The 20,175-nt window shown below is 36.4% G+C and overlaps 1 protein-coding gene across 1 annotated transcript in view; it reads left to right on the forward strand.

Annotated features, from left to right (window-relative positions):
• GUCY1B1 (guanylate cyclase 1 soluble subunit beta 1) overlaps positions 1-17,293 on the forward strand; it is a 42,114-nt gene extending 24,821 nt beyond the window's left edge. Inside the window, exons 6-14 of the mRNA XM_053975392.1 lie at positions 5,583-5,813; positions 6,230-6,346; positions 6,954-7,087; positions 7,788-7,985; positions 9,686-9,923; positions 10,769-10,909; positions 12,063-12,217; positions 12,526-12,652; positions 15,973-17,293. Coding sequence (XP_053831367.1) covers positions 5,583-5,813; positions 6,230-6,346; positions 6,954-7,087; positions 7,788-7,985; positions 9,686-9,923; positions 10,769-10,909; positions 12,063-12,217; positions 12,526-12,652; positions 15,973-15,996 — 1,365 coding nt within the window. The 3' untranslated portion in view covers positions 15,997-17,293. The remainder of the gene's footprint in view (positions 1-5,582; positions 5,814-6,229; positions 6,347-6,953; positions 7,088-7,787; positions 7,986-9,685; positions 9,924-10,768; positions 10,910-12,062; positions 12,218-12,525; positions 12,653-15,972) is intronic.
• The last annotated feature ends 2,882 nt before the right edge of the window (positions 17,294-20,175 follow it).

The following is a 20,175-nucleotide window of genomic DNA, read 5'->3' on the forward strand; positions in this document are numbered from 1 at the left end:
GGCCACCTAGGGCCAGTTGTTCTGGGCCATGCTCAGACATCTTTCAGCTATCTCTAGGGATGGAGACTCTGCAAATTCTTTGGACAACAGGTGCCAGTGCTACATCTCTCTCACAGTAGAAAAGTGTTTCCTGATGTTCAGACAACACCTCCTGTGTTTCAGTTTGTGCCCATTGCCTCTTGTCTGGTCACTGGACACCACTGAAAAGAGCCTGGCTCCATCCTCTCTTCACCCTCCCTTCAGGTATGTGTGTGCATGGATGAGATCCTGCTGAGCCATCCGTTCTCCAGGCTGAACAGTCCTGGCTGTCTCAGTCTTTCCTCTTCTGAGAGATGCTCCACTGCCTTGATCATCTTAGCAGCTCTCCTTAGAGGAACTGGACTTTGTCTCGTAGCTCTGTAACTCTCTTGTACTGAGGAGCCCACAGCTGGACACAGCACTCCAGGCGTGGCCTTTCCAGTGTTGAGGAGAGGGGAAGGATCACTTTCCTCAATCTGCAGAGAAAACCAGCTAATGATCACAAGGGGAAACAAAATATTAAAGAACTATTGTTCTTGTTTTGTCTCACATTGTTTCTTTGGGTGGAGACATAGCTGAATAGGAAAAAAGTTTTAATTTTGTCACCTTTCTTCAGTCTCACACAGACCAATCTTGTGTGTGCATATATATATATGTGTGTGTCTAAAACCATACATCTTCTGAAATAAAGTAGGGCTTCCTTTTTCCAGAATGGTGTCCTTCAGGAAGTGTACATTCTCTTTTAACACATAGAGTATGTGTGTGCAGAAGGAAAGAGGGGACGGGGTGTGGAGGGGAAGTGTAATTTTCTTTCTGTTAGATGTTATTAGCACTGAAAGGAAACCAGTTTGAGCTTGGATTCAAAATTCCGGTTGAATAGTTCAGGAAAGCCCAAGTTGATATTAATTGATTAATTAGTTCAAATCCAATTTGCATTATCTTCTCTGATATGGTAATCCATTTTTAGCAAATAGAACTAAGACAAAATCATTTTTGCAGCAGGTATTGTCTCAAAAATTGTTGGTGAGTTTGTGTATGCACTAAGAATGTTCATGTTCTGCCAGTCTCAGTATGAGAACTAAAAAATCATCACAATGCTGGTGACAAACTTTGGCATGAGATCTCTGTTAGCAGCCTACTGGCTATGCCTTCTCTTGCTTCGCTTGTCAGAGGTTGTTTGTATATAAATGAGGGTGACCTCTGAAGGTGAAGTCAGGACAGGGATTCCCTCAAGGCTACTAATGGTATGGGTCAACTAAAAGTGTTGTACGTAATCCAGCAAAGCCCAAAAATTTGGGAGAGCAGACTTCTGCAGTTCTGTTATTTGAGGGCAGACTATCAAAATCTTTTACATAGGGAAGATGTTTTACAATATAAAATGAGAAAAGAAGAGGGGAAGTCCTTGACAAGATGGAAATTTCAGGCTTACTAATGGCAGTATGAAAAAACAAAGTGAAGATGTGACCAGCTGGAGAGCTGATCTAAAAACTACTTGGGTACTTGTCATGGAAGACAAGCAGTACTGGTCCACACATTACAATGCTAGCTGTGTGTGAAGATAAGTAAGTCATGGAGCATGATCAGCCTCTAATTTTAGCACTGGGGCAACTGTAAACTTCACTATCTCCAGGCACAGTGGTTTGGTGAAGTGAGACAGTCTGCACCGAAACCAGCTGCCAGGGACAGATATCTCCATGGTTCTATCTTTGGGCATGCAAAACTGAAAGTTTTCCACTGCCATTTCTGCAGTGAACTCCTTTGTCTTGGGATCATTCTGAAAACAGTTACAGTGAACTTTGTTAAGCAGCATTGCACAGTCAGTTTTGATCAGAGGACATCAAAAATTTCATCCTGTATAGACTTTTAAAGGGCAAAACCCCCCTGTTTTTGTATTAATTTTCACAATCTCATCAAAAAAGAGCCCTGTCCAAGGACATTCTATCCTGCCATGCTGAAATACTGAGTGTGTCCTGGGGATATGCGCAGATCTACAGAACTGAGTCTTGTAGACACATCAGTGACAGCTTAACAGATAGCATGTGCTCATTATATATTCTGTATCACAGCAATACTTCTTGATTTAATATCTTATGTGAAGCTCACAAAATACATTAAACCACACTCATTTTAAAATAACTTTTTTCTGAATTGTCATTCCCTGAAATATTGGTGTGACTTTTCCCTTGATTAGGCAAGAAAACACTCTGAAGCTACAGCTCCTGAAAGGTACAGGCAGGTTAGCAGTTAGATGTTATATATTCTCTTTGAAACCAAGAGAGTGATTTCTCCCTTCAGTTTTAACTGCAGTTACTATGGTGATTGAGCACTTAGACATTGTGAACTGATGTCACTTCACCAGCTAAGACTGCAGGGGGAGGAAGAATTAGACTTGATTGCTGGCTTTGTTGCTTTGTGACTGAACTTTGATTTGCCAAGCATTTATCAGAGGCTTCTTCAACAATATTTAAATGATACTGAAATTGTGTGGCTTGCAAACTTTGCTTGCAGAATGAAACAGTAGATAAGTTCTATTCTACTTAGCAGAGTATCTAGGGCAGGTCCTCACACCAGACAAATATCTGGCCAGTTAGGTTGGATCTATAGGTACAAGGGTGAAGGAGCAGAATTTAACATCTTATGTTGACAGTCAAAAGTGCTTAAGGTGAATTTGCTGACAAGGTGGATGATGTAATGAGATAGGAAGATTGGATAGTTCGTAAGTTGTGTGAGCAGAAAAGACATCATGAAATTGCATACCCATTGGGAAGTTAATTAGGGATGCTTCAGTAGTTTTTGTAGCCTGGAGAGGAGTATGATTAAAGCATCTGTTAATAAGTGTCTGTGCATGAATGATCAGAATAAAATTGCATAAACCAGCCATGTCCACAGCATATCATATTTACCAGGAATGTGCTGCTGGTGCTGTGTCTATCTTGTAGGTCTGACACATGTCCATGTGTTTGGCCTGGTGCTCATTTACTGCACTAACATGTTGCACTAATACAGCAAGCATTTCTAGATGCCCTGGAGTCTGATCAAAAATAGTTTTTCAAATGAACTTGAAGATGCTTTGGAAATTTGCAGCTTTTCACTGTTACTGGCACAGTTCTAATCTATAAAGGTTAGGAAAATAGCACAGCATGTGTGAGGACTGACTTTGTCACTGTGTGAGCTTGTAGGATCTCAAGAGGGTCATGGCTCAAACTAGCTAGATGTCTTGAAGCATGTAGCAGTTCTATATTTATAAGTGATTTTTTTTAATCTAAGCCTGAGTTTTGTTTACTGATGCATCTTTCATCTCTAATAAATGAAATAAAATGGGAAGTTATTAAAAGGAACCTGTTAAGTGCTGCATTGTAGCAGAAAAAAGTCTGTAAGTACAGGTTGGTAACAGAATACTATTGTGCAGTGAGTAACATGGCTATAAGGAGATAATATCTCTGGAAAGTGATGTGTTGTTAATATGAACATTTCCTTAAAAATTATTAGCTTCTTTAAAGTCAGCTTTTTCTGAATTCAGAAAGTTTTCATCCAAAAATATGCAGGTCTTTTTTTTTTTTTTTCCATTTGTGGCAAGAGCAACACTTTGAAGTAAGATCCAAGATTGGAAATGATCTGGAAGCATAGATCAGTTCTAGAGATAAATCTTCGCAATTTGAAAAAGGTTTCTGTGCGTAATCTCAACTATCTCTGGCCACAATAGCAGTACTATTAAAATAAAATCTGTGGGAGTGTGCATGAGTGATAGAAAGTAAGAACTAAGACTCTTAACTGCCTTCTGATAATCTTCAATATGACCACAGCCTCTCAAAATTTCAGGGATAATGATTTAAAAGGAAGATGTGGAAAACCTTTAAATTCTGAATTCAGAGGAAAACTAGGTGTTCATCTACTATGTTCCATTCTCCTAGACAAACCCACTTAATGTGTTTTCCTCAGATGACCACCATTTATTTTTTCTGAGGCCTACCCCTTATTAGGTCATAATTTCCCACTTATCTTTGTCACACACTGGCATATGGATTACCACTACAGTTTCTTGAGGCAGTTAGATTTTCTCATCATCAACATTTGAATTTGTTTGTACATCCAACCTTGGGTACCTACATTAGCTGATAAATTTAGTAGGCTGATCTTTCTCTAAGTTACTTACATAAGCAATAGAACGAGAAGAATAATGCAGCACACAGCTATAGAGCACCTAAATCAGGCTCTTCCTCCATGCTGTCCTCCAGAAAAGCCACTCTTTCCTTCAAATGAGCTGTCAATTTGTAGATCAAAGAACACCTTAAATTAATCATCATTTAACAATAAAATACTGTTTTGTTGTTTTACACTCCTTCATTTGTATAGGAACAAATAAAGGCATCAGCACTCCCTAGCCCATCAAGTTCTATTTTTGGCAGTTCTGGAGATCAAATATTTAATAAACTTAACATCTTAGGGATCAGTTTCAGTGTTTGTGCATATCTGTTTTCTTTTCAAATTGTAACTGTTAATCTCTGTGGTTAAAACTATGTGTAAAAGGCAAAATAAGGATGCTTTAGAAATTTTAAGAATTCTTTTTTCTTGCTTCAGTGACTTTAGGATCAGAGTCAACATGAAAGTAGAATCAGGTGGAACATGTTCCAGAAAATCGCTGTTAAACAATACCATGTAAATAGAATGGTTCTTTTCCAATCATTAAGTCTAATTAAGTTTGAAAAGAGGTAAATTTGGCTTCTCAGGGTAAATGATGTTATTCTACTAGTTATTAGCATAAATTATATTGCCATACATGACTCTCACTGCAACAAAATAATCCCTATTAATTTCATATTTTTTACTAACTTGAGTAAAATTACTGAAGAGTGTGATGCTGTGTTAAGGACACCTTTTTGATATTCCACTGATGTAGATGATTCTAGTTTTGCTGTCATTTCCTTTAATATGGAATACAGCACAGAGAAGATTGTAATTGCTTTTGGCTTTGTCTGTTGGCTCTGATCTTGCAGTCTACTGAAATGTATAAGGACTGTATATCCTACATGTGCTCCATGCATTTTCCTTCTTGCTGTCAGTGATATGCCCACCCTCTTAGCACTATTTAGTCATCACTAAACAGTCAGCACTATTTGCTGTTGTGTTATAGACCTTACAAACAGCTTTGATCAAAATAAGGGTTCAAGGGTTCTGTGTGATTCAAGGCTCACACAGGTTCATTTCAGAGGAAGGGGCCACCTTGTTTTCTGGCAAGCACCAGCAAAAGCAAGCACCACTTGAGCCTTGACCCCTCATTTCAGGATTTGCATTTCACTCAGGCTTAATAAATTGTATTTGGGTGATCTTCAATATGTTACTCTTGCAGAGAGCAACTGTAGCTAAGCAAAGGCATAATTATTCACCTGGAATTACAAAGAGTATGAAATCAGAAATTCTTATTAGAATACAGTATTTTTCAAGATGTGAATATGATTCTTGAATTTATCTTTCTCCTCTAAATACATTCCTGTCTCCATAGTAGCACTCCAGTTACTAATGGGTAGCAGAATTTTCAGTTTTTCATTTTTTCTTAATTTCTCTAGGTTATTCAACAGAGAAATGAAGAGTGTGACCATATTCAATTTTTAATTGAAGAGAAAGAATCTAAAGAAGAGGACTACTATGAGGACCTTGACAGATTTGAAGAAAATGGTACCCAAGAGTCTCGCATCAGTCCCTATACTTTCTGCAAGGCATTTCCTTTCCACATCATATTTGACAGAGACCTGGTGGTCACACAATGTGGCAATGCTATATACAGAGTCCTTCCACAGGTTAGATAATTCTTATGCATGGATAGCCATAGAAAATTCATAGTGATAGACGCTTCACAGGTTAATATAGAGATGAATAAAACAGATTTAGGATTCTCTGTCTAAACAGCATTCCAATGTAATTGTATAATATTTACTAAATTGTACTTCTCTTGTTAGAAAAAGGACTTGAAAATAACCTAATTTTACAACAGCTTTGTTCGTTATGGTCATATCCATAACGTTATGGTCATATCCATATGGAGTAAGAGAATAATTTAAAAACCTTGTGATTCAATGGAGAGATGCATAAAGTATATATTCTCTTCTATTCAGTATTGTCATCTAAGAAAATGGAATATAATTGCTCTATGTATATTTTTATTATAAAGCATAACAGTTTTTTTTTTCTTTTTTTCTGTTTTTTAATATTCTAGCTGCAGCCAGGAAATTGCAGTCTGTTGTCAGTTTTCTCCTTGGTCCGGCCTCATATTGATATTAGCTTCCATGGGATCCTCTCCCATATCAATACAGTCTTCGTACTGAGGACTAAGGTAACTAGAGAATATTTTCCCAGCTTTTCATTAAGTGTGCTTTGGAGAGATAAGAAGTGCAGAAATCTCAGAGGTCTTCATAGAGAATTCTCTGTAGTATGCTCAGACCTTTTTGAGTCTTGAGCCAAGAGAGAATAACAGGTATAAATTTGTGAGTAGCTGTTAAGCAGAATGTTTTATAGGAATGGTGAAGTAAATGCACTTCATGTCTGATGCTTTCTCTGCAAGGGGCCAGTCTAGTTTATGGTGTTGTATCAAAGCAAATGTAGAGAGGTAATTACATTTACTTTTCTTCATAAGAGTATGGGAGACAAATATGAAATGTGTTCTTGCTTGGACCCGTATGTTCATACAAAGGTCTGCGTCCCGTTCTCTAAAGAGGGCAGGAGACAAGACAGGTGATGTGAACAGATGCAGTGTGTAGAGTAATACGTACTACATCAAGGAGCCTGTTTATTTAAAGAAAACTGTACCTGAGAGAAACCAGGGTGTTTTCTTCGAGATGGTCCCAGGCACAGACAGAACTTCACAGAACAGGCAATACTATTGTCAAAACTATTGTTAAGAACACCATTGCCCTTACACAGTGGTGGCTTTTCATCACCAGGAGGGGCTTTTGGATGTGGAAAAGTTGGAGTGTGAAGATGAACTGACTGGCACAGAAATCAGCTGCTTACGCCTGAAAGGGCAAATGATCTACTTGCCTGAAGCAGACAGCATTCTCTTTCTTTGTTCACCAAGGTACTTCAAACCTAGAGAGTTCTATAATATTGATTTTCATTTTACAGTTACTAATTTTAAGAACACTTATGAGAGTAGTACTACAGAGTATTGGTAGCATTGGTTCGAGTATTGATTTAATTAGTTTTTATGTGTTTATACTAAAAGAGGTAGGAGCATTTAAACAATGGAACTTGACTGAGTATTTATATGGCCAGAGCAAGCTATATAAACATTGGCTTGCCCTGACCCAGTTTGTACAAATGATTATTCCTTATATTCCATTTTTTAACAAGTTTTATCTTTTGTTTTTTACTCAGAGAATGCTAAGAAATGTGACAATGGTTTGGTTTTCTATGTGGATTCATGGATTTTTGCAGTAGTTTTAATGTAATAGATTGGTGATAAAGAAGTGGTTGGAGTGGAGGATTGAATGGAAAGATTCTTTACATAATCTCACTTTGTGCTGAAATACATACATTTGATATGCTCATGGAACTCTTCGTGAGAATTCTGTATTTAAACGCAAAAATCAAGAGCTGTGGGTTAAATGAATGATCACAAATAAGGTGTTTCATAAAAGGGATATGTTGTACAGCTCATCACAAATTCAGAAGCTTCATCTTCCTACTGTTATTCAGCAGACTGCTGTTTGAGTTTTAAATGCTCCTTTGACAAGTTTAATTTTACCCATATTATTGTATATTTCTCTGCTTTGCAGTGTGATGAACTTGGATGATTTAACCAGAAGAGGTTTATATCTGAGTGATATTCCATTGCATGATGCTACCCGTGATCTGGTTCTTTTGGGAGAGCAGTTTCGAGAGGAATATAAACTGACCCAGGAGCTTGAGATCCTCACTGACAGATTGCAGCACACACTGCGTGCACTGGAAGATGAAAAGAAAAAGACAGACACGTAAGAACCAAATCCCAATTTTGAGCTGAAACACTCAAAGCAACATATTATTTATAGCTACCTTCTTTAAAGAATAACAGAATCTTGTAAGGAATATCAGAGACAATCAGGACTGGTAATTTTGGAGTCAAGAAAGAACATTTAATAGGGTATTTCTTTATTTAGATTGTCAAATGTCACCTACAGTCTAGGCCATTATATGCCTAGATGTTTTGATAACTCCCTCCCTGACAAGAAAAGTTATAAAAAATGAGCTGACAATTAATTTTTACTTGTGAATTACCTAAAATTTTGGAAACTTACATGCAGTCACTGTAGCGAAGGTGAATTTGATGAATGCCCAAGTGCTGTTATATGACAGAATTCAGTAAACCAACTTTTGTCTTTCTGGCACAGGATAATAGAATAGAAAAACAGTATCTTATAAACCTTGAAAACAGTTTGTGTAAAGCTGAAACTTTGCAATAGCTTAATGATACGAATTTGATGTAATAGTTACTTGTAGGAATGAATTTGGGTTTATCTAGATATAAGTACATAAAAATAACACATAACAGTATGTGTGCATTGGGCCCCAAATCCAGTTCTACAGATAACTATAAAGTCAAATTCAAATGTCATTAGTCTGTGGCATTTCAGCTCAACAATGACTGGCAAATTAAACAAAAGCTTGTGTGAAAAGTAGCATGGAGTTCATGATTGACTCTTGTTTATAAAACACAGTCCCATCTCTGTATTAATACTATTGACAGATACTTTTTTTCTGTAATGGAGTAATGGAAATTATTTTAAAAATACTTGAAAGGGATGGACAGGAGAACCAGAGAAAACAAAGCCTAAGAAGTATTTTCTTCCTCTTCATTCCTGTTGGCTTCCTTTATAAAGACATTTTATCTTCAGGAATTCTAGCCTTCATGGCAGCTGCTGGAACAGATAGTGTCAGTTACTGTATGATGTGCCAAAAGTATTCACTAATTATAACTCAAGTAGTGAACTTGCGAAAAATACAACTGATGAGGGTTTGTGCAGGAGGCTCTGTACAAAATGATGTTCAAGATTTGTGAAACAGTCAGAGATCTTCAGGAGGGAAATGGACGTTAAGACAGGAGTTAGATAGTTGAAGGAAGACACATAAGAATAAGGTGAATTTCTGTGTGTGTGATTGGATTTGATTTGCATAATTTATAATATGAACAAGTGTTAATACATCATATAGACTATTAATTAAAAAAAAAAGACACTCTAGACCCTAAAAGCAGCATGCACAATAGAGAGGAAGCATTTAGAAATGCATGAATTGATCAGAGATAGAAAACTGATCTCTTCATGGTCTTTTTTTGCAGTTTTTATGGTTCTGTGAGCAAAACCATATTATATGAGCTGAGGATGTGGCAGAAAAAAGTAAAAATTATCCAAGACACTATTAACAAATCATGTCAGAAGAATTAGTAATACATGTCTCATTTTGTTGATAATTTAGATGTATTAATGTGTTCGAAATGGTATGCTGATGTAGATCAGTTCCTGTTTTCCAAATAACATATTCTTCAGTAAACACCTTTTCTATTGCTTGTTGATGGTGGGAGTATGGTATAAACCCTGTGGGGGGTAGGAAGTTAATATATAAACAGTGCTGCTGTAAACATCCTTCTCCAGATTCTCTCTGTTTTGCTTTTGCCTTGCTTTCCTTACCTGTGTAGGTTGCTGTACTCTGTTCTGCCGCCATCAGTGGCAAATGAGCTGAGACACAAGCGTCCTGTTCCAGCCAAGCGCTACGACAACGTCACCATTCTTTTCAGTGGCATTGTGGGATTCAATGCCTTTTGTAGCAAACATGCCTCTGGAGAGGGAGCCATGAAAATTGTCAATCTTTTAAATGATCTTTACACAAGATTTGATATTCTGACTGATTCACGAAGGAATCCATTTGTTTATAAGGTAAGCATAAGATTTTTAACGGATCTAATCTGTTACATTTCTATAATTTACTATGGTGTCAGTCTTTTCCAGTCTTATTGGATTTTAGGCTTTAAAAAAAAAAACAACTTAATGTTCTCAGTCTGAACTGTGTTACCTGATATTAGATAGCTACAGAAGAGTATGTTGGTTATCTCTAAATGTCTGAAGGAACATAAAGTGCTAAGTTCTCATCATGATTTCTGCAGTCCCCCATTAGGTGGTCATATAAATATACTTCCACATTTAACAGATGGGAACTTATACAAGCCATTTGTGGTTCTTCTGACCTTGTGCTTTAAGTTTTTCAATTCTATTCCTGGGTCTCCTAGTATACAACTTACTATTCAGTTACTCAGTGTGAATTTCATTCCTCCATTCACTTCAGGAGTGAGGTGCAGTTGCAAATGTGGCTGGTAGCAGGAAGGTACAGAGATAGATTCATATGCATCCCATATATATGTACATGTGTTTGCTTGTGTGTTTGTATCTATGAAGACCATTCCTAGATTTTACTAGAACTGAATTTTATGTCCTGTACCATGTGAATTAAGGGTGTAAGTCAGAACAAACATAGACCTCAGTTTCATTCACAAGACACCAAAAGAAAGACTCAGGTTTACACAATCACAGTCATTGTAAGCTGCTACATTGTGGGTTTGCAATAAATTCCCTTTAAAAACAAGAGAGATGACAGTAATTAGGGTGATTTGAATGAAAGGGAAAGGGAACTCTTTTAAAGGAGAAGCAGTCTTGAAGCACTACATCAATTCTAGTACTCTAAAAACCATAATAATGAAGTAATTGAAAAATATCTATCTTGATAGGTGGAAACAGTTGGGGACAAGTATATGACAGTGAGTGGTCTACCAGAGCCTTGCATGCATCATGCACGATCTATCTGCCACCTGGCTTTGGATATGATGGAAATAGCAGGCCAAGTTCAAGTAGATGGTGAGCCTGTACAGGTTAGTAAATGTGGGCTTGAATGAAAAACCATTCTTTGACAGCATGATAATGTTTCGAAATAAGATAATGCTCTAGTCCCAGTCCATGCAAGGGATGGGCTTTTTTCTTGTTAGATTTTGAGACTGATATATACAAATAATATGAGAAGTCACATGTAGCTGTGACATGTGCAGTTCCCAGACCTTAAAATGCTTATTGTGCTTTAAAAGGTAAAGGACTCATTTAAGTCCACATCATTTATGTCTGTATTTTGATAATTTCAATATAATCAATAAATTCCTATTGTGCATCAAATACAATCTATTGAGTCTTCTTCAACTCAAGGAGCAGAAAAATAATACTCCCTCCTTGATATTTTTGATCACGCCTCAGATCCTCATGTCAGAATGAGACATTATTGCATGAAAAAAAAGAGTTACAGGTCCATAGACAGGTACAGCAATGATTACTGACACCAGTGTATATTAGTGGAATTTCACTCATTGTGGGACTCTCTGGAGCTGTAGCACTGACAGAGATCTGGGCAAGCAGCACTGACTGTCCTCACCAGCAGGCTGTGAGCAGAAAACTATTAATGCGTGCAATGCGTATTTCTATTTACATGAATGCTGCTGTTCTATCGCCTAGCTTAGAGCTGTGTACTTCACTTTATCACGGAGCAAAGCAGCGAGAAGGTTTGATTTGGGGCTTTACAGTAACTGTAACGTGCTACAAGAATGAGCTTCTCCAGACCTCTGTTCTTGACCTTCTGAATACAAAATACCATGATTTTTCCTTTGAGAAACATCTTTTTTCTTGAACCATGACATCTTTTTCTGCACCTTCTGAGCACTCATTAAACACAAACCTGCAGAGCATGCCTCTCTGTCCACCTCTTTTTTTATTTTCACAGTACATAATAACAGCAGGGTGCATGCTGGAAAATTAGAGTCTGATTGTTCATGTGGAGGGCAGAGGCACGACACTGTACTAAACTTAAAAAACAAAGAAGTCACAAAACCCAAAAAATGCAAAGCTTTGAAGAAGCAGGAGTAGCATTTTGGAAAAATAAACTCTAGTAGATTTAAGTGGCATTTTGCCTGTGTTTAGTCAGAGGCATCAGATTAGTTACATTACTTTTGAATAATCAAACTTAATTTTTTCTCTCTAAAGATAACCATAGGAATCCATACTGGTGAGGTAGTCACAGGTGTCATAGGTCAAAGGATGCCACGGTACTGTCTCTTTGGAAATACAGTCAATCTTACAAGCAGAACAGAAACTACTGGAGAAAAGGGGAAGATCAATGTCTCTGAATATACTTACAGGTGAGTGATGTATTATTTTTATTGGTATTGACATCTTAAAATAAATCACTTTGTCAGCATAACATAAAAGTTTTTTTGGAGTTGAAAGTGACAGTCCTCCTGCAACCATTATTTAAGTATGTGAGTTCTCATGAAACTGTATGGCAAACTGCATTATAATATACAGTTATTGGTCTGCACATATAATAATGATAGAGTTGAATCTTTTAATAGTCTGTTCACATACATGTAGCATGTTTAATATTTTACATAGTGTGTGGCATGCATGCAAGGTCCATTCATTTACATGTTTTGTCTTTCAATTTCAGGTGTCTTATGACACCAGAAAATTCAGATCCTCAGTTCCACCTGGAGTACAGAGGTCCAGTTTCTATGAAGGGCAAAAAAGAGCCAATGCAGGTTTGGTTTTTGTCCAGAAAGAGTACAGAGACAGAGGTATGAGTAACTAGAGTGTAATTTTGTTTTTTTCCAAACATAAGCATTAAAAATTTAATCTAAACCACGGAGATCCATTTACATTTGCAAAACTAAATGTTCCATAGAAAAAAAATGAAGAGTTTTGTGCAACACTCTTTCATTAACACATTTATTATCTTGACAGTACTTGAAAATCCCTGATTATTTGTCTTTGCAGTTTGTGCAGTTTCTGAAAGAGTACTTTTGATTTCAAAAAGTCCTTGAGGGAATGCCAAGTGTTTAAATATTTATATCTCCCTCTTACAGATTTCTGCACTGTACTAGATTTTGCAATATAATGTCAGTTTCTGTTTAGCTGACATGTCTGGTTATCAGCACTTCAAAATTTGCCATTTGCTTTCTTGCAGTGAGTGAAAAAATGCGCTTTCAAATATGTAGGCAACAGTCAAGCAACTATTTGCAAGCAGGTTCACGATGTGTATGGTGGTCTCTTAACCCCAGATGGCACCTACTTGTTCAGAGACTGTTGCATGGCAGAGGCCCCGCTTTAGAAATACACAGGGTGAAAACTACTTCTTGTAAATAACATATCAGCCTAAGTTGTCTTCTCAAAATGAGGTGGGGTAAAGCTCTTCAAGCACTGAGGGACCTTTAAGCTTATGGCTCAGTTTCAGAATTCTGGGCATATATTATCCAGAATTTCAGTAAAAGCCAATGAAATCTAGACTCAAAGTGTGCTACAAACTTAGACAATGAGGTTACAGTATGCCAGCTGCTTTGCCATAGCTGAGCAGGTGCATACATTCCATCCAACATGTCAACAGGAAGGAAAAAAAAGTTAAAAGTAATTTACGTAGCTTAAATTTTGCCCTGAAACAATATAAAAAGAATGAGTTTTCTGATAAGTATTTAATCTTAAAAACACCCTTGACTAAAATAATGAAAGTCATCAGTCACCTTGGCTGAAATAATTCTTGTAAGTCAGAGGAAATTAATTATGTGTCTGAATGCTCATGTACTTCTGAAAATGTAACTTAGGCTGTTAAACTGTTTAGGCTTTTTAGGAGATCTAATCCAGATTTATTACCACTTAAGTATATTTTTATAAGTATATATTTATTACCATTCAAGTATATGAATATTGACTTTTTAATGGTAACTCCCAGTATTAATCCCCTGTACTTTAGCTCTGCATTTATTTCTGTATTTTAATATATATTACTTACAATTATATTCTGGGTGCCACTTTTGAGAATACTTTTATATTCTTATTCTACAGTAAGATAACTATAACTTCACATGGCTACCATTATTTCAAATCTATTGTTGTATTTAAAATACATTTTAATTAAACACCTTTCACTTTTTTTCTGCCTTATAAATGTCTGATCGTTTGTATTAAGGCAAATTATAATTTCAAATGTAAATTTCAGAGAGGTACTGAGTCAGGTGGGTATTTTCCTTGTTTTAGCCTAACAGATGTTTAATATGAATATAAGGTTCAGGTAGTTTAAGATTTTCAGAGATATTGTACAACAGCTGGTTTTGTTAATCCTCACAGCAGTCCTGAGAGACACTTGCCGATACTGTTATCCAGTTATTGAGCTTTGTAGAGGGAGACATGGGGGCAGGAATAAACCTGACTGAGAGATACTGTGAGCCTGGTTTTCAGGAGCACTTAAGACTCACAGTTTAAGCACACTGAAGAAGCCTTTCTAATTTTGTTAGTTTTTGTTAATTCTGAAATTCAGTTATAGTTGTAATTCTTAGAGACAGAAGGACTTCTCCCAAGAGAGGTATCTCTTCTAAATTGTACTAAGTTTGGGAGCATAGGAGAATAGAAAAATACACTGATGTGATGATGTGAACTGCTAATCATTTTGTCAGAAGTGATTTTGAAAAGTGAAAGAATATATTCCTCTAACCTTTTGATTCTTTTCCACTGCTTGCACAATTTCATCTGTCCATACACAAAAGATGCACAAAAGAAATTTCTTTAAGATTTTCTGAACTATTTCTCCTGTGAACGTACTCTTCATGTTTTTTTCTGGCACTTTATAGGCTGTGCATAATTGTTTGAATCCAAAAGCAGAAATCAGATAACCAACTTTGTATGTTTGATCACTTTAAACTTTAATCACTTTGTTTTATACAGACATGTAGTTTTGGTTTTCTTTTCAGAATTTTTTTTCAGAATGCTAATGTATTATTTTTTGCAGTGCCACTTATTGTACAGGGGGACTGTACATAACAATAAATAAGGGCATGTTTAAATATATTCAGAAACTTTATAGTAAACTTCCTGAAAGGTCACTCCAGAATATTGCAAGAAGTGGCATATAGAAGTAAGCATGAAAATATTTCTTAAATCATCCTGAAGATACTCCTGCTAATTATGCTTTTACTGTGAAGTTTTCTACCTCCAATATCTTCAATTAGGATTGATGCACATTAATGATTTATTTTTCTTTTCATTATATCCATTGGAGAGTTATTAGCTCAGCATTTACAAATCTATCAGGATATTTTACTCTGAAGACCAGTAATAAGGACATGGTGAGGAAAAAGGACAAAATGTTTACAGATGCCATAAGAGATGTGAAACCAAGGCTAAAAATAAGCTGTTTCTCTACTAGGCCGGTAGAAAATGATAGGGCTGAAGCAGCTCAGCATGCCTCAAACTTGATTCCTGGGTTGACATCTCTAATATCAGTCCCCATGAGCAGCAGTTACTTCTGAGAAAGACCTAATTTTCAAGAATAAGTGTTGGTTTGGAGTGCTGCTCCTTCACTTTTTTTCTCTGGTGTCTCTTCCATGATACCAGTACAGCAATAAGTAGAATTGGATTAGAAATACATAGAACAAAGCAACTGTGACCAATTATTCACTTTGCATCTGCTTGTTTGCATAAAATTAATTATTACCATTGTCATTATTTTAATAGAGGTTCAGCTGAACTTTCTCTTTTAAGAAACAGATCTGTTGTAAAAAATAAATCTTGCCAAGAGCCTCAGATGTATGACTGCAACTTTACTCCCTCTGCAGTTTTTAATATCTTTCTCTTCTGCCCTGTTCCCACATTGCTGGTGGGAACAAATTGAAATATCTCAGGCAGAGCTGGTAGTTCACCAGGGCATGTAGGAATTGTTTCATTCCTACATACAAGACATATAAAAGAAATACATGCACTACCTATGCTTTCTGTTTTTTTTAAATTTTTATTATTTACTGATACTGGTTGCAAGTTGTAAAATGTATTTTGTCACTGCATTAACCCACCATGTTGTTACTTCAAAGAAAATTCCTTACTTCTCCAATTCTGCTTGCATGCTCTCAAGGAAACAAAGCAAGATGCTTTCTGAGCTGAGGGAAGAGGAAGAGGACGCTGAATAGGGTGCAATACTGTCTCCAAATAGGGTGCCAGGCAGTAAGGTTATGTTATGGATGTTCTTTCACATTATATCTCCCATTGCCATGTGCAATACCATTGTCCTTTGCCCTACTCCTGAAGTCATACTTACCATTTTTCCCCAGGCTTGCTTGCTAATTTTTTGTCCTGATTGTTTGGTACTGTTATATCTCTGCTATGAGCGTGTATTTCAAGCTTTCGTTTTTTTTGATATGCATTTTTGCATGTCAGTCATGTGACCATTCCTACCACCAGATAATATTGAATGAAACCATCTAGTGTGCACGCCACAACTAACCACTTCAATCTGATGCTTCACATCTTCATCTTCATCTCTGAAGTACTGTGGTTATGTGAATTGATGACATTTCTTGAAAGATAGGTATTTCAGTTGATAGGCAGAACAATGAACCTAAGGAACTACATTAAAAAAAAAACCTAAAGCAGCATTACAAAAATTATCACATAAATGGTATCAGATTTAGTTCTGCTATTACCATGCTTCTCATTCATTTTGTGAATAACACTTAATGCTCTGTAAATTCCTGGTTAGAAAAAGGTTTCTCATTTGATGTCATCCTGCATTTTTCCTTTGTGGACACTGTAAACATCTTCTGTATTGGAAGGGGGCAGCTGTTTTTCTGATACTGCCATTTGAAGCATGTGCCAATGTACTTCTACTGAAATGCTGTTCACTTGCAATGTATTTCTCATTGATTTATATAAACTAATTAAATTGTCATATTAATAATAGATTGCTGGACAATTTTAGACCACTCGTAGTGCATTGATTCTCATCTGATGTAGCCCCTGGAATTGGAAGGCATGCTGCTGGGACGTGGTTGACGTGCTTGCCTTTTGGTTTGGTCTCTCTCATTTCAGAAATGATCTTATTTTATTCCTTGAGAGGACCTGGTAATATTCTAGGCATCATGACATAATTAAGGGATGTAAAGCTTGGAAAGGGATACAGTGTGTTTCATCAGCTGATACAGTTAGTAAAAGTGGACAAGTTTTCAGATGCATAGCCCTTCCATAACTTTAATATATAGAGCATTTTCATGTGAATAGTATCTGTTCTTATCTGACTGATCATTTCTGAATATTTGCATTATAAAATAGAATAGTGGAATTACTTTGTGTATAAAAATTGTCTATATCTAGTATATCTTATTAGCACAGAATATATATGTATAAATGTTTCATGTTAATGTGCAAAAGAAATTGCAATAAATTATTTTTTCCACGGACTTCTAGAAATCTTGTGATTTTCTTTTTGTAGAAATCTTTATTTCATTGTTTGATACAAAATAAGTATTTTCTCCATTAAATAATTTGCAGGTCATATTTAAATAAATTGTTGAGGCATTTGTTCCAATGTTTGCAAATGTCCAAGTGTCTCACATATTCAGGTTAATGGATCACATCCTCAAATTAAAGTAGTGTTCAGAATGTTGAGGTTAATGCTTCAAAAATAGTAGATGAGGTGACAAAAATGCATAAAACCTTCCTTTGAAGCCCTTGGGCAATATTTAACAATCAAACATTATTAACTGTATGCTTTGAGCAGGATGTATACCAGCAACCCAAGCTTTAGCAATGGGAAATGGAGAGAGGAAACCTCATACTTTCTTCCCCATCATCTCACTGCTGGACAGCAACACATCCCAAGACATGATCAGTTGCCCTCTCTCAGAGAGGTACACAGCAGCAATTTGGATTGATCAAGTTGTTCAAGCTTACAAGAACTTTATGGTGACTTTGAAAGACATGGAATTGTGACAGCTGTGGTTGTGTATTGATATAATTCATATGCAAACGCTTCTGAAGAAACTGAAGCTCTGTATCACACTTCAAGCTGATGGAAGAAAGTGTGCCAGAAAAGTTAAATAATGTTCTGGGTTTATATTGTATCTTCTTAATAATTTCAAAATATTAAAGTTCCCATTAAGTTACTTTGTAACATAACCAGTTTCTTAAAGCATAGAATAATAGCTCATATTGTGTTCATGTAAGAGCTTTTTATCGCAGTACAATTTAAGCACTTAACCACTTCTGTTACTAAAACTGGTCTTCACTTAAATGCTGCATTCAACTACTAAATTTATAGTTTGGTTAAATATTACTCTCAGCTAACAGTTCAACACTTCTGCAGGTATTTAGATCTTTTATGTCTGTTCTACTGCCTCTTTTATTTAACTGTAGTGATTTGCTTTTTCAATAGAAGCTCTAGCTGAAACATGAGGCAGAGTAATCACCAAAGTCTGTTTCAAAAGTCTTTATAAATGGATATATTTTATTCTGGTATTTTTTGTTTAAGAAAGAAAAACTGGAACAAGGAGAAAAAAGGGGAGATCAGCCATGAAATCGCAAATTATGGAATGCTTAGTTGTTTGGAATCTCCTGGATCTTATGCATTCCTTTGAAATCAGACAGGCAAGGGAAATTGATTTTCGGTGGTGTTTGTGCTTTGGCTGTGCAGGGCACTCTGTGACACTACTGCTGTCTTAAAGTGGGCTCTGCAGTTGGCTTCCAAAGTGCTGGTTCAGTCCTTGGTAGCAACGACCTTTGGGGACATAACTTCATGTTTGATTTCTTTTTAAACAGAATGATAAACAATGGATATGATGCTCATTTGGATATCTGCTTACAGGATTGTCACAAAAATGTGTTTACTGAGAGGGTTGTCAGGCACTGGAATAAGCTGCCCAGGGATGTGGTGGAATCACCATCCCTGGAAGTGTTCAAAAGGAATGTGGAATTCATTCCCCACCTGGGAATGTGGTTTAGCAGTGAACACAGCAGTGCTAAGTTAACAGTTGGACTCGATGGTCTTAAGAGTTGTTTTCCAAACTGTGATTCTCTGTAAAGGACATCCTCCAGGAGGGACACATGAAGACAAAACCAATAAAGTTATGTGAGTTTTTTTTTTTTTTTTTTTTTTTTATGGCTTGGTTCCAGTGTATAAGGTGGTAGTGCAAATCATGTCTGATTGGTTCCAAGCTCAATTTTGAAAGACAAACATAGGCACAAGAAGGAAATAGGAAGGGATATGCTAGCATCTGATATGCATAAAAGCTGGGTGGTGCTGGAGGCCCCAGGACCTTTGCTTCTAGTAAAATCTAATGCTAATACATTAATGTGATGCAGGCAGTCATGCTCTACTATATACATTCTTGTACTCTGCAATGTCTATGGCCTTGTCAGCATCACCTGTATTCATGAAGCCAGAGCAAAGCCTGAGGCATCTGTATCCTAAAATGTGTTTTTCATTCACCATGTAGACAGGTCAACACTTTACTGTATTGTTACAAACTGTAAAATGGTTATTCCATGCATTTCTAGAGCCATCAAATATTATTAAAAAAAAAAAAAAAGGAAATAATTGGGTCATTGGATTCTAGCACTATGAGAATTTGAAGAGAATTTAGTATTCAAGTTATCCAGGCAGTCAGCATACTGGTACAAATGGGATCTTTTGGGCAATTGTAAATTAATTCTGCCAGTCACTGTGTTGGCTTATCCTATCCAAGTAAAGGGAAGTTACTGGACTTATAGTCCTGTTTTATTTTAACAAGATTTTATTTGTTATTATAACAAGATCCTTTCTTTCATGGGGAAGATAGTCTGAAACTCTTGTTATTTCATGCACTGACCTGACCATGGGGCGGGGATGGGGGGAAGCAAGTAATAAGCCAGTAAATAGCTGTGCTAACATTACTGTAAAAAATAAAAACAAAAAAGAGGTTCCATTCCCTAATCTATAGCTGCACATACAAGGCACTGTGGTTTTTTCTACTGTTCTTTAGATGTCTGTCTGACTTTAGGTGACAGTTTGGAAAAACTGCAACAACACATGCTGTCTCTATCAATTCATTTTTTCTTATTAACAGGAAAAGGCTAATGTTCAGTTTCATCATAATCAATGGGACTTTTTGCCAATGTAACTATTTTGGAGATAATGACAACAGTGGAATGTGAAAACAATATTGTGATTATTATTCTGGGATGAAGATGTGTGATCTCTGTTATAAAAGTTTTGTCCCAGACTATTCCCCATATCCAGCATTCAGATTGGCATTGTTTTCCAGAGGTGATTATGCACCTAATACAGATTCAACACCACAGGATA

The sequence above is a fragment of the Vidua macroura genome, chromosome 4 (assembly GCF_024509145.1).
Source record: "Vidua macroura isolate BioBank_ID:100142 chromosome 4, ASM2450914v1, whole genome shotgun sequence".
NCBI classification, from domain to species: Eukaryota; Metazoa; Chordata; class Aves; order Passeriformes; family Viduidae; genus Vidua; species Vidua macroura.